Source organism: Chiloscyllium plagiosum, chromosome 43 (assembly GCF_004010195.1).
Source record: "Chiloscyllium plagiosum isolate BGI_BamShark_2017 chromosome 43, ASM401019v2, whole genome shotgun sequence".
NCBI lineage: Eukaryota > Metazoa > Chordata > Chondrichthyes > Orectolobiformes > Hemiscylliidae > Chiloscyllium > Chiloscyllium plagiosum.
In genome coordinates this window covers 572,207-587,218 of record NC_057752.1, presented here as the reverse complement: position 1 = coordinate 587,218, position 15,012 = coordinate 572,207, and the positions used below count along the sequence as shown (strand labels likewise).

General features: G+C 41.4%; 1 protein-coding gene across 6 annotated transcripts in view; it reads right to left on the bottom strand.

The window, feature by feature from the left end:
- The window catches only part of cdk4 (cyclin-dependent kinase 4), a 66,560-nt gene extending 57,101 nt beyond the window's left edge, over positions 1–9,459 (bottom strand). For 2 of the 6 annotated variants that reach the window (XR_006309974.1, XR_006309975.1), the window contains exons 1-2: positions 9,116–9,455; positions 734–976 (exon numbers count right to left, since the gene is read on the bottom strand). Coding sequence is in view for 4 of the 6 variants with exons in the window: in XM_043681765.1 (XP_043537700.1) it covers positions 734–936 (203 nt within the window). In the remaining 2 variants the exon portion in view is untranslated. Of the gene's footprint in view, positions 1–733; positions 977–7,919; positions 7,990–9,115 lie in introns of those variants that run through there. The other 4 variants (XM_043681765.1, XM_043681767.1, XM_043681764.1 and 1 more) reach the window with 3 other exon arrangements.
- Between the last annotated feature and the right edge of the window lie 5,553 nt (positions 9,460–15,012).

The window sequence follows — 15,012 nt, the reverse complement described above, 5'->3', positions numbered from 1 at the left end:
GCTTAGTCACTGCTGTGGTGTAGGAAAAGTGGTGACCAAATAGTTTGTAGAAAGCTCCCACAAACAATGTGTACTGCATTGGGAGCGGCAGCCTCAATTTTTGTGCTCTGTATTCAGAGTGGAACATTAACCCAAAAACTTTTGACTCAGGTTGAATCACAGCAAGTACAAAATCTATGTACAAATCAGTAGAGGTGATCAAAAACAATAAGTGGTCAGCTCAATGGGAGAAATACTATACACAAGTATCAGAAGGTGGAAGCTTCCACCTCCAATCTGGGTTAGCTAGTATGCAATAAGTGACCAGGATTGAGAAGGGGACATATGGTCAGGACCTCCACTGTCAGTCACTATCCAGTGATTTTGTTGAATATATCAATTATTCAGCTTGGATTTTGATGGTGCCCCCAACAGCCGAACACACACTTGGCTAAAACAGGGGGGTGAGCAGGAAACCATGAATAGGAGAATAGGAGAAATAAATAAAACCTCCCACACTCCTAGCAGCTATAGGGTAGGATCCAGTAATCTGATATTTGTTTAATAAATGCTGACTGGTATTGTGAGGTAATCCATGTTGTGTGAATTAATACCCTGGATCACAGGCGTTGAGACACAGTGAACACGTGTATGACAAAGCCCAAGGGGATAAGATGTCCAAAGGCACAGTGAGGTGACCGCTGTCAGTCAAACTAAAAGATCAAACCCAAGCCCCCAATCTTAACACCCTCACCTTACAACGTTGGGATGGTCAAAATACTCCAGCCGCTTCAGAAGGGCCACTTCCCTCACAGTCGACGGTGGCAGGCCATCTTCATTTCTTTGAACCCGCACATTTTTTAGAGCAACAAATTTTCCACTCAGAGAGTCTCGTGCCTTGTAAACAGTACCATACGCCCCTTCTCCGATCTCTGCCACAGGCTCATACTGCTGCATTTTGCCACCACACACGCGCTTGTTCCCTCCTCACTATCACCTGGGTAGATTGAAAAGAAACATTTTTTAAAAGAAAGTCCTACTTTTGCTTTTCACAATTCGCCACCCAAATATCTAATATTCACATATGAATTGCACAAGTATAAAAAAAATTAGCCAGATGAAACATCATAACCCCAACAAAACCACCCACACTCAAACCCCACTGTCTAAAGAATAAGGACGTTAGGCACAGGGGAATAAGAATTTTCAAATCTTACAGTCTTAACCTAAATATACCAGCATTTCTTTCATCACTGCTCAGTTAAAATCTAGACCTCCCTCCCTAACAGTACTGTAGGAGCACCTTCACCACAGAAACCTCAAAGTTTAAGATGGTCATTAACCTTCAAGAGACAATTGGGAATGATATTCATATCCTGAGAATCCCAACATATGCTAAATGTCCAAAGAGCCTGGGATTTGACTCAGGTAACTTCCTGGGTGGACCCAAACTCAAGACATCTTACGCAACTAACACTAGTGCTCTTTGATTAAAAGAAAAGCTGCATTTATAGAGTGCCTTTCACAACCTCAGGTTGTCCCAAAACCCTTTACAGCCAAAGTACAGATAGTCTGTCAGATCTAGGCAAATGCAGCAGCTAATTCACACACAGCAAGGTTCCACACAGAAACACAAAGACCAATATTGCGTCTTTTTGGTGCTGCTGTTGGGTGAATATTGATTGGAACTCCGCATTCCTTCTCAACTAACACCATGACGTCTTTAATGCTCACCTCATTAATCAAATGGGACCTTGGTTTTACTGTATCAAAAGCCACTCAAACCTACTTGTCTCCATTCACTGGTCAGCAGAATTCAACACCCAGAGTCCTACATTGCGCCAAGACACCAATAGCCTCCAGCATCTACAAAGTGACACTACACCAGCAAGCTCTCTGATCTTAGCTGTGCCATTGTTTGGTGGGGCAAAGGGAAGCTGGAAGAACAGTCAACTACATCAGCTAGTGGCTCCTTTCCAAACCTTCCCTTCTTCCTGCAATGGGGTATTGCTGTCAGAGATGGGAGTAGTGAAAGGACAGTTCCTTCCAGTCAAAGTAACATTTAAAAACTAAGAACTCCACTACTCTGGTTTCACAGACACCCCTTAATATAGTAGTAAACCAGCTGGTCTAAAGGATTCTCAGTCAATATTAATTGAGCTAACTCCAGGCATTAGGAGCACTGTATTTATGGTCTTTGCATCTTCAGAAATAATGAATTCACAGGATGCATCATTGGCACAGCTGGCATTTATTGCCCATCCATTGCAGCTCTCAAAAAAGTAATTCCACAACGGGGTAATTCAGAGAGCAGTTAAGAAATTAGTTGGTATTGGAATAGGAGTCTTATATAGGTCAGATAGGCGAAGAAAACAAACATCTTGACGCAAATGATTATATGACCAGATGGGCTTTTACAACAACCCAATTGCTTTGTGGTCATTTTCACTGAAACCTGATGTTTATTTCCAGATTTTTAATGACATCTATTGAGAATTTGAACTCTTATCAAATTGTCACAGCAAGAAATTTGGACCCACATTTTATGTATTAGGCCAGAAACATAAAACACTATAGTACTGTCTAGCACCTGACTATTATGAGAAATTGTGCAAAAAAAAACACACAGGGATAACGAAAGCTTCAACTCCATACTACAATTCAGTTATGCCTTCCAAAAACAAAGAGGTGTAAACAGGATCAGGTTCAACGGTGATACTGTCTATAAATCAAATTACCCGCCCAAAAAAACTTTTAATCATCATCCAAGATATTGATGTTTCAGTAGAAGTAACCAAAAGCAAGGACAATGATAGTTTGTTTTCTTAATGAGAAGTGGTTTGACAGAAGGATCAGTTGTAGTGAGAGGGAGGAGGTTAGAGAGGCAAAAAGAAGGGGAGATACCAGGTGGGATGCAAAGTTGGAAAAGTTTGCAGACTCAAGTGGATTGTCATCTGCAGATGACTAAAGAGCTGTTCAGCCTTATAACCAAGAATACAGACCTAAAAGAAAATAATATAAAAGAACAGACACTGTCTAACAAAGTTCTTCAGCAATGACCACAATCTGCCTAGAAGCTGGTTAACACCTAAAGCGCAGTTTGTACTTTACGTCATTGTTCTCAGAGGAGACCGCCACCATTCACCTGGTGCTTCACTGCACTATTAGGAGAATGAGACATTAAGAGACACAATATTAGGTGAACATGAAAAGGTTCCTTGACACTTGAAAAACAAGGAAGTTCTTCCCAAGGTCTTCAAGCCAATGATCATCCCTCAAGCAACAGCATATAAAAAAAAAGACAATTTTATTATCAACTTACTGTGTGGGATCTTGCTATGCATTACTTAGCTGCCATACTTCCTACATCACAAGAGTGATTATAATCTCAAAACCACTTTGACCATAAAGTATTTTGGGACACCCAGAGGTTAGAAAAGGGAAAAGATAAATGCAAGTCTCTTTCATTTCAACTTTATGACACTTGTAACACAACATATTAGCACAGTCAAGGTGTTTGTTTAAAGTTAAGGTGTTTGGTGGGGACAAAAACAAACAAAAAAGGTGAAGATTCAGAAGCAAAGCTTCAATCTACAGGTGAGTATTAAGTACCCTATGAACCAGTCACAGACTTTTAAAAGAAAATGGCTTCAATTCTCAGACGAAACAGAATCATACAACATACTCAGCTACTCATGCCACTGTGTTTGTGCCAGCTCTTGAAAGAGTTGCATTAGTTGGACTGCCTGCTCTTTCCCAACTTCCCTGCAATTTTTAAGAAACCTTTTCAAATAAACACAGGTTTTATGTATAAAAGTTATTAACCTCGCATCCAGCAGCCAATGCCATCACTATGACAACAGCTGTGTCTGTTCCGTTATCAACTGTTCATTGCCTCAGGCAACAAAAGCTGCATTGGCAGATTCTGCTCAATCCTGAGGTTTAATTTACGGGGAATAAAAAACAGCAATTTAAGAATATTTTAGCAGATTTTCCAGTGAAGTCTTTGTTTTGATTTCTCCAAATCTGGTATGCGTACTCTGTGCTGAATGGAAGCCAGAGGGAGGGGTTGAAAGCAAGAAAGAGGAGAAAGTTGGCACAGACAATGGGCTGAATGGTCTCCTCTTGCACAGTAACCATTCCAGAATTCAGAGAAGCGTGTCAAAGCTGCAAGCAATGCTCACTGTTTTGTCTCCATTTAATGCACTGTCTTCAGCCTCCTGAGTCAGTCAAATTCGGATACAAAAGGGTCAAGGTCCAGCAGTTTGGATTTTCCTTAAGATTACAAAAAGGGTTTGATTGCACATAAAGGCAATAGAGTCATAGAGTCAGATGTACAGCACAGAAACAGACCCTTCGGTCCAACCCATTCATGCCGACCAGATATCCCAACCCAATCTAGTCCCACCTGCCAGCACCCAGCCCACATCCCTCCAAACCTTATACCCATCCAGATGCCTCTTAAATGTTGTCATTGTACCAGCCTCTGGCAGCTCATTCCATACACGTACCACACAGGGGGTGGTACGTGTGCAGAATGAGTTGCCAGATGAAGTGGTGGTGGCTGGTACAATTGTAACATTTACAATTGTTAGGAGGTTGTGGGGGCCCTACTCAACTTGGTCAGTTAGAATGTAATACAGAATAAATGTCAAAAGCACAGGTTCAGTCCTCTAGTGGTTCATGGAAACCCTACCTCCTCAGCTTAACCCACATTTCACAGCGATGCCCCTCAAGCTATAGATAGTTTTAAAGTCAACCTGTTCAGAGTCCAGGGCAGGTAGAACACTCACTGTACCACAAGAACCCCAACTCATTTCTAGATATTTTCTAATCAAACTGTTCAGATGTGGAGCACACTACTGGAACAAGTGGGACTTGAACCTGGATCTCCTAGCAGGGAAGCAGGGATACTACCACTGCACCATGAGAGCACCACCCTCCCACAATGTATATATGAATATAGGAGGAATTTGTAGCAAGTTTGCAGGTGACACCAAAATTGGACTGTGAAGAAGTTTATCTCAGAGCACAATGGGACCTTAATCAGATGGGCCGAGGAGTGGTAGATGGAGTTCAATTTAGATAAATGCAAGATGTTGCCTGTTGGCAAGGCAAATCAGGCGAGGACACATACTCCAAGTAGGCCCTGGAGTGTTGCTGAACAGAGACCCTGGAGTGCAGGTTCATAGTTCCTTGAAGGTGGAGTCAAATGTAGACAGGATAGTGAAGGTGGCGTTTGTACACTTACCTACATTGGCTAGTGTAGGAGTATAGTAATTGGTAGATTATATTGCAACTGTACAGGACGTTGGTCAGGCAACGTTTGGAATTCTGCGTTCAATGCTGGTCTCCCTGCTACAGGAAAAGGTGTTGTGAAACCTGAAAGGGTTCAGAAAAGACTTACAAGGATGTTGCCAGGTTTGGACAGTTGGAGTTATAAGGAGAGGCTTAATAGGCTGGGGCTATTTTCCTTGAAGCATCGGAGGCTGAGGGGTGATCTTAGAGGTTTATAAAGTCATGAGGTTCATGGATAAGGTGAATAGCCAAGACCTTTTTCCCCACAGCAGGGGAGGCCAGAACTAGAGGGCAACTTTTTCACACAGAGGGCGGTGCGTGTATGGAATGAGTTGCCAGAAGTGGTGGGGGCTGGTACAATGACAACAACATTTAAAAGGCATCTGGATGGGCATAGGAATAGAAAATGTTTAGAAGAATATAGACCAAATGCAGGTAAATGGGACTAGATTAATTCAGGATATCTGGTCAGCATGGACGAGTTGGACCAAAGGGTCCTGACCTGCTGTGCTGTTCCAGCAATAAAGTTTCAACTAGAAGAATATAGACCAAATGCAGGTAAATGGGACTAGATTAATTCAGGATATCTGGTCAGCATGGACGAGTTGGACCAAAGGGTCACTTTCTGTGCTGTACAATTCTTGACTCGACATAACCAACTGTCTACCCAATGAAGGCTGATGGCAATTACCTTTATGAACTATGGCTAGTTATCTAAAATGAGGCAAGGGAATTTAAAGTGGTATCAACTCTGACTCAGTGGGGAGCAGTAAGGGAATGCCATTTTTCAGCTGAGCACCAAGGCCCCACATACACAGTTGGAAAATATCCCATGACTGTTTTAAGGCAGAGAAGAGGAATTATCCCTGGTACTCTGACAAACATTTGGCCAGTTTATGTGATGTTTATTATCTGGACATTATCAAATTACAAAATTACATCTTTCTGACAAAAGGTCATTAATCTGTAACATTAACCATTTCCTTCTGGAGATGCCTCCAAACTATTTTGGTATTTTCCTCTTAGTAGGGAGTGACAAATGTCAAAGTGGGGAATAACGTTCAACATTTAACTTCATAACTTAGCTGAGTCAAATGGGCAACTCAAAAAGGGTCAACTGACTTATAATTGAGCTGCGAGTTTCAAAATCAACAGTCTTTGCCATCTTCTTCACTTCCCCCTCCCCTCACTTTAGAAGTGATCTGAGTGAACTCCTTCCCACTCCTGAGGAGCCTTGGAGAAATATGGGGCAGGAGACGGTGGATCAAACAGCTTCAAGTAACACATCAAGGCTTGCATAATCGAAGCAGCATCTGAAACATGACTGACAAAAAGAACTGCTCCGACACAAAAAAAAGCAAAATCCTTGGTTTGATCCAAACAAAACCCAACATATAGCTCCAAGCAAAAGAGAAATTGGAGATACTCGGCAGATTTGGCAGCATCTGTGAACAGAAAACCAAGTGAATGTCAGAGCTGCATTTGTCCAGCAATTTCTGCTCATTTCAGATCTCCAGCATTCACATTACTTTGTTTTTAATTACAGCAAAAACTTCATCTAATTGGCACTCATGTTTCCATTCGAGCACTATTAAAAGTGGGAAAAAAAACAGGGGCAAGAGGAAAAGCAAATTTTGTTTTAAAGTTGCAGGATGATTTGCTTGGAAAGTTAACAATTCACAGAGCAATCTCAAAAGGGAAAAAAAAAGCAGAATCTCAAATACTCCAGATATACATTTAACAAAAGCACCACTTTCACTAACGCTCTGCACCAGACTTGAGAATCATATCATTTCTAAATGTATTTCAGGAACACCAAATCAACAGTTCTCCAACCTATGCCATCTACTCAGATTACACAAACACAGGAGCAAGCAACAGCACAATCATAAGTCCACAATCTGAGAACCCCACAATGATGTGCATCACCCATAAGAATGTCAAGGCCACCTCCAGCTATGGTTAGGGTCAACGAGACATCAGTGGCAGTTCTCTGTCTTTAGAGACACTGGAAAAAGTTCATGAATTTAGAAGATCTGGAGATAAGCGCACAATTGCTCCAGCATCTTTTAAAAAAGAAAGGCCTTCTTTGACTGAAGGCAAACACTGTGGTCTCAATTTTGTATAGCTACTGCCCATTGTCATTCACCATCTCACTATGGCAAAAAATTTTTTTTTTAAATTCCTATCACACATTCCCTTGTCAACTCTTCCTTTTTCCTCCATTTTTTTCCTCCACTCCACCCCAAGCCAAAAAAAACTTCCTCCCACTTTGGGACTGGAGATAGCAATGGTAGCAATTTTAAGAGCCACCTGAAGGCACTTACCATTGCTTCAGCTTCCACTCACACAGCCAGTGTCACCACAGCATGGTTTCAGACTTTCAGAATGTCAGTGGGCAACAATCACCTCCTCACCTCCTGTATCACTCCACATTTGCCCCATCCTCTTTACAATCGCCAGCTGCCTTGGGCAGGCAGGGGGGACTAAACCCACCAACTCGCAAACAGACACACAAACCAACCCAGACACTACAGCTGTTCTCTGATTTCAGTGGCATGACCTGCCTCCAGTCCCAATCCTCCTCCTGAACCAACAGCCTCCCAACTCCAAATTCACTCTCAAAACAAATGTGGGCTCACCATCTTGATTTTATCACTCTTTTCCCAATTCTGAGCCGATGCCATGAGTAGTTGAGAATCTGAAATTACACTATTGTATTCATAAGGCACAATCTGTACAGTACTACATAAGGAGTCACCTGACCTGGGTGAAAGGTCGAGCGCACATGGAGCAGCAGTCAGGTTAAACCTCCACTAATTTTTTTTGGTTAATTCGTGGGACATGGATATAGCTAGCTCGCATATATTACCCGTCTATACCTAAACGTTGTTCTCCCCACTTTTGGCGATTGTTCTTGCTACAACGCCACACCCCTCCTCTCATTTGCTCAAGAGCTTCTTTGAATGAAGTCCGACCTCAGCCTCTAAATTCAGTGCGCCCTTCCCTTCAGACTCATTTTGCAATATAGTAGCACTACGGAAACGTTAAGTGAGCAGTGACCACTTTATCTGTGTTACATAAAAAAGTTCTTGTTTAAGATCTTAATAACCACAACCCTAAAAAGAAAGCTAGTTTTGATGGCTGTGCCAGATCCGAAAAACGATTCGTGTTTTAAACAAAATCCAACCCTAAGCACACGCATTGCTGCCATCTTAGCCAGAGCTAATGCACAATCCTCCCCAGCAAAACACCGAGCCGCTGCGGGCAGGGCTTCCTTGGAGAAGGCTTTAATTAATTCTCAAATCGTTTTTGATTGAACGATTCGGCGTTGAGATAATAATATTTGTTATAGACTGTGAAAAGGTGAATCACCTTAATGGGGAGGGAAGGAATAGGGAGACTTCTCTCTCTCTCCCTCGTGTCAGAATAAAACGAGACATGAGATATTACGCTGAAAATTTAAAACGTTTGATTAAATTCTCTGTTTATTTGACAGCAAATTAGATAAACCGACGTTAGATCTCTCGCACGTGGCGGCATTAAGCAATCCTTTTGTCGCCCTTCCAGCAGACCCTTAACTGCTGCAAAGGGAGAGGACTCTTCTAAAAAAATAATATATACACTCGACAAAAATTACAATTTATGGTGGAAATCACGCATTTCCCCCTAACTGTCTATTTTAATTAACACTAACTGATTTCCTTTCGCTTTGGCGGGCGCAAGCTCGCGAGGTAGCCATTTAGAAATCACTCCGGCGGTCACAAACTGGTCCCGTTCGCCTTTTCAAATCGTCTCATTGGGCAATTACATTACAAAAGTCCATCGATATACTTACAACGTGCAGCAAACTTCTAGTAAAGTATTCCAAGATTTCCGAAAGAATAATCATTCAATAAAAATCATAATCTTTCCAAGTCTTAGAATCGCCTGGTACTACAAACTGATTTTAACGATCGCCTACGATCAATAAATATCTAAAAAATTATTTTAAAAAGCTAACTAAACCTTTAAAAACTCCTGCTAAAACTAACTAAAGTTTGTCAGTCACATGAGGTCATTCCCAGAGCATTGTCCTTCCGCCTGCCATGATTGACGGCAGGAATCCACTCCTTTCTGCTTTTGCTTATTGGTAGAATCCAATTCATGGCAGGTCTCTCTTTTGCTCACTGGCTGGCCAGTTGCCGCTATTTTTACATCCTTCTGAGCTGATAGGTGGAAATTAGTTATAATTGTTGTCATTCTCAGTTTCTGGAGGACAGTTGTTCTAAAGGACAACCATTTTTATTTAAACCATGCTCTGGTGGAGGAAAAAACTTTTAAAGAAAACTTCACATACTGTACAATGAAATGCAATATCTGTTCTGAAATCTAAAATATACCAAAATGCAGGAGCTAATTGGAATGCAGTATTTCCGTCACAAAACGGCAATGAAATAATAAGTAATTTTAGATAAGGGATAAATATATAAAATAACAAATAAAACTGGCCTCTGTTTTAAATAGTTCAATAAGATCCATCCGTGAGGGGACATGGAGCTTTTAGTTAATGTCTCATCTGATACTGCAGTACTTACTCAGAACTGTAGCACCAGTTTTAGATCATTTTAAATCAACCACTTCAGACATGTTATAACACATCTCTTGGGCAGGTGGGTCTTAAATCTGGACCCTTTGACCTAGAGATAGAGACAATACCACTGCATCACAAGAGCCCCTTCAACCTGGATTATACACTTGGAGTCACAGTCTTTGACTCAAAGCAAGTACTATTAGTAACCAAGCACGATGTAGTGATGTAAATCCTGATTTTCAAGTATAATCCTCTTAACTTGGTAGCCATTGTGTCATAAGTGGTCTTTTTCCAATGCCAGGCATTTTTCCATAAAACCATGCTAATAAATTCCACTTGAAACAGAAGCTTTTTCTTTTCCCCAAAATAGTCCTGGAATATACGTTTACCAATTTCAGAATGATATTAGTGGATTTCGGGTCCTTTCGGGCTGTTTCACTGACTGATTGATTGTTCATATGGATCTGAGCTCATTGGTTCTGCTGGTACTGTGTTCTTCATCTCATTTGGGGTATCTAGGACAGATTCTTCTCCCTTTGCTGAACAGAGGAGTCAAAAACAACAACTTGCATTTTATATAGCATCTTTAATTTAGTAAAACATCCCAAGGGACTTCACATTGATGAAAATTGACACGTGGAAAGATATTAGGGCAGGTGGCTCCCAAAACCTGATCAAAGAGTTAGGTTTTAAGGAGCTTCTTAAAGAAGGAAAGTAGAGTTGAGAGGCTGAGGGGGGAATTCCAGAGCTTCATGCCTATATGGCTCGCTGTTGTCATCAATAACTCACTAGTCCACTGAGGAAATTCCGTATCATCAGTCATGGGTTCTGTGCATCCTTGTGTGGCTGATGAACCCAGTCCTTCAGCCATATCTCTGACCACACATTTCTCAGGTGTTTCTGGGAGGTGGAATTGGTCCTTGGCCTTGACATCACTCGCATTCCTTTCTCCAATTCATTTTCCATACTTCCTCTTTCTGGTGGGTGTTCTTAAAGAATTGTTGCCCTTCATAGAGGTGCTTTTTGCAAGTCAGTTTCTTCTGAAGGAGGTCTCCCATACATTGATGCCTATATTACATTTCTTGAGGGAATCCTTAAGGGAATCTTTGAAACATTTCCTTTGTCTTCCCCTCATTCAAGTGTCTTCCTTGATCTGGCCAAACATTTTCATTGGCAATCAGAACTCAGGCATCTTAAACATGTGGCTGCCCCAGTGAAATTGGCTTTGGATGATCATGGCCTTGATGCTTGTGTTACTGGTTGCTTCAGTGGCTCATGTTAGTATGCCTGTCCTCCCAATTGATTCAGAGAATCTGTCTCAAACAGCATTGATTGTACCTCTCAAGGGCTTTGAAGTGGCATCTATATGTTGTCCAGGTTTTGGATCCATACAGAAGAGTTCAAAGGGTGATTGCCATATACACATGGATGTCATGGTCATGAAAGACTCCTATCCTTAGGCGTCCAAAGGCAGCGCTTGCAGATAGGTTGCAATAATGAATCATTGCATTGATGTCAGTCTTAGATGGGAGCAGCTACCCAGGGAATGGTCCACTTTAGGGAGAATTTCTCCATTGATCTTAATGTTGGGACGGACCAGAACTTGTCCTGGAACAGGTTGGTAAAAGATTTAAGTTTTCTTGAGGCTACATGGCTAAACGCATGGCCAACATTGTTGGAGCAAATGAAACTGGTGGTGCATAAGAGGTCATTACCATTAAACATGAGCAGAATCCCCATACTCCCCACCCCTTGGCACGTGGCATATTTCAACTAGGCTGGAACCACAGATAACATTAAATGTTATTAAGTGTAAATCTGCAGCAAGTAGACAATATCACAGTCAATTGTGCAGTCATGGTGGTGTTGGATGAGGGACAAATGTTAGCTAGGACACCAGGAAGAACTATCCCTGCCCTTCTTCAAACCATGCACCTCAGTTTAAAGCCTCATCTGAAAGACAACCCTCCAATGATGTAGCACTCCCGCAGTACTGCACTGAAATGCCAACAGAAGGGTACATTTACATAGCATTTTATATCTAGTAAAATGTTCCATCCTGTTTTGCAGAAACATAATCACATAGGATTATGTCAGTCTCGATTATATTCTCAAGTCCTGGAGCTGGGGCTTGCCTCCATGACCTTCTAATTTGGAGGGAAGAGTGCAAACAATACGACAAATTCATACTTGAAGATGACATGAGAACATTCAAGAAAACTTGTCGTTATACGTTATATATATCGCACCCTTCAAAATCACACAGGACATTCCAAAGCACTTTACAGTTTAGTGCTTTTGACATGTATTCACTGTTATGATGTAGGAAATGTAGCAGCTAACTTGCACACAGTAAGATGTCACAAATGGTAATGTGATAATGACCAGACAACCTGTTTTTGCGATATTGGTTGAGAGATGAGGGATAAATATTGCTCCAGGGACACCAAGATTAACTCTCCTGCCCTTCTTTGAAATCCTGCTTCGGGATCATGACATTTATTTGAGAGGGCAGATGAGGTTTAACACCTTATTCAAAGGCAATGCCTCCAACAGTACAGTAGTCCCTCAGTACTACTAATAGCTTTAACTTTTGTGCTCAAATCTAGGGAGTAGTATTTGAACGCATGATCTTCTGGCTCTGCGATAAGAGTGCCACCTTCTGAGGCACAGCCAACGTTGAAGGATGACACTGAAAAAATATGAAAATAACAAAAATACCTTTGGTGGCATGCTGGCTCAATGGTTAGTACTGTTGCCTCACAGCGCCAGGGACCCAGTTTCGATTCCAGCCTCAGGTGATTGTCTGTGTGGAATTTGCACATTCTCCCTGTGTCTTCATGGGTTTCCTTTGGGAGCTCCCATTTCCTCTGTTATGGACTAAGCCAGACCACTCAAAACATTCTTAAGCAGGCAGCTCAGACTATAATGTTGCAATTTGTTTCGGTAAGTGTACAGCTAAAATTACCCAGATTAAGTTATCTAGGTTGACTAATAGATTTTAAAACAGACAAAAATGTATTCACAGAATTACACAATGAAACACAAAGAACAGAATAAAGAACTCCTACAGAACTCAACCTATCCAACTGGACTTAATTATGCTGTTCCGAATATACACAACAATCCCAAGAAACAAAATGCCTTTAAAAACCAGTATAAATGGAACACATGCTTACAGGTTGAAGTTGAAGGGCAGAAAAGAGAGAGTTTCCACACAGCTCCCTGTTGAACGTCCAACAAATTCAAGACTGAATTAAACTGCTCAGCTCAGCTAGATACCTGACCACTCTCCTTTGTTTATACAGGTCACTTCTAAAACATGACCACTTTAGCCTGAAGTCTCATCTGTTTACATATAAACAAAAGGCCTTTCAAAATCCTTTTCATCTCTGGACCAAATCAAACTGATTGGAGCCTGGCCCGGTTTATTACCCCTCTGAAAATATCAAGGACTGAGTCTCCTTGAACCAAGGAACAATTCTGAGAAAAAAAAAGGGACTAGCTTTGTGACACCATCCACCCTTAAAAAATAGAACCATCAATACCAAAAGATGGCTTCATTTTTAACCCTTCCAGAACTGGTTAGGAGTCTAAACACATATATACTCTATACTAACTGTAAACATGCAAACGTACAAATACATACAAATTCAGGCCATGGTACAGCCACCACCAAATGCCTCCATATCTCATTCGTGTCTCGATAATGCATCAGCAATCCCGTTTTTGCGACCTGCAACATACACAGTTGTCAAATTGAATAGCTGCAACAACAAGCTCCATCTAAAAAGTCTGGCATTTTTGTCCTTAAATTTTTCCACAAATGTCAATGGGTTGTGTTCTGTGTGTACAATTGTCTCAATGCGTTGCTGGTAATATAAACACTGAAATGTTGTAATGCTAACACCAAGCTTAAAGTCTCTTTCTCCACCATTGAATATTTCTGTTGATGAACGTTCAACTTCCTGGAAAAATACCCGACGGGTCTTTCTATTCCTTTGTCATCCTCCTGCAGGAGCACCGCACTGACACCCTCATCACTGGCATCGATAACCACCTTGAAAGCCACCTTGTAATCTGGTGTGGCTAATATCGGGGCAGTGGTTAACACAGATTTTAGAGGAAAGTGAGTACTGCAGATGCTGGAGATTACAGTCAAGAGTGTGGTGTTCGGTTAGGCTGTCAAATGCCATTTGACAGTCCACTGTCCAATGAAACGTCTTGCCCTTTTTTAACAATTCAGTGAGTGGACCAGCCACACTGTTAAGGTTCGGCATAAACCTTCAGTAAAATCCACTCAGACCCAGGAACTGTAGTACAGCAATTTTCGTTAATGGTGTGGGAAATTCCCCAATTACTTTCATTTTCACATCCTGTGGGGCCATTTGTCCATGTCCAATAACATGGCCCAGGAATGTGACTTGGGTTTTTGGCAAATTCATTTTTAGCTAGGTTTACTACCAAGCCTGCCTTCCAAAGTCAATTGAACCAAGTCCGATAAATGCTGTAAATGTTCCTTCCATGACTACTAAAAATCACCAGGTCATCAATATATTCCACACACTTGGGTAACCGGCAATGACCTTATTAGTCAGTCTCTGAAATGTGGCTGGAGCGTTTTTCACACCACATGGCATGACCTTGAACGGATATAGTCCAGTTGGTGTTATGAAAGCCGAAATTGCCTTTGCTCTCTGACAGAGGTACATGCCAGTAGCCTTTGAGCAAGTCCAACTTAGAAATGTAAGTTGCTTGTCCCACTTTTTCAACACTGTCCTCCAACCGTGGAATTGGATATGCATCAGTCTTTGTAACGGTGTTGACCTTGCGATAGTCCACAGATAACCATTGGGTACCATCTGGCTTTGGCACCATGACTTTGGGTGAGCTCCAGTCACTGTAACTCACTTCGATTATGCCATCTTGGAGCATGTGCTCTATCTCCTTCTGAACCTGTGCCAACTTTAGAGGGTTATGCCTATAAGGATGTTGTTTAATCAGAACAGCATCTCCTACATCTACATCATGCACAATTAGGTTAGTACTTCCCAGTTTATTTCTGCATATCTCTCCATGTGATAGTAATAACTCTTTCAGGTCATTTCAATTTTTTTGTGGAAGGTAACTCAATAATTTATCCCAATTTTTGACAATTTCCT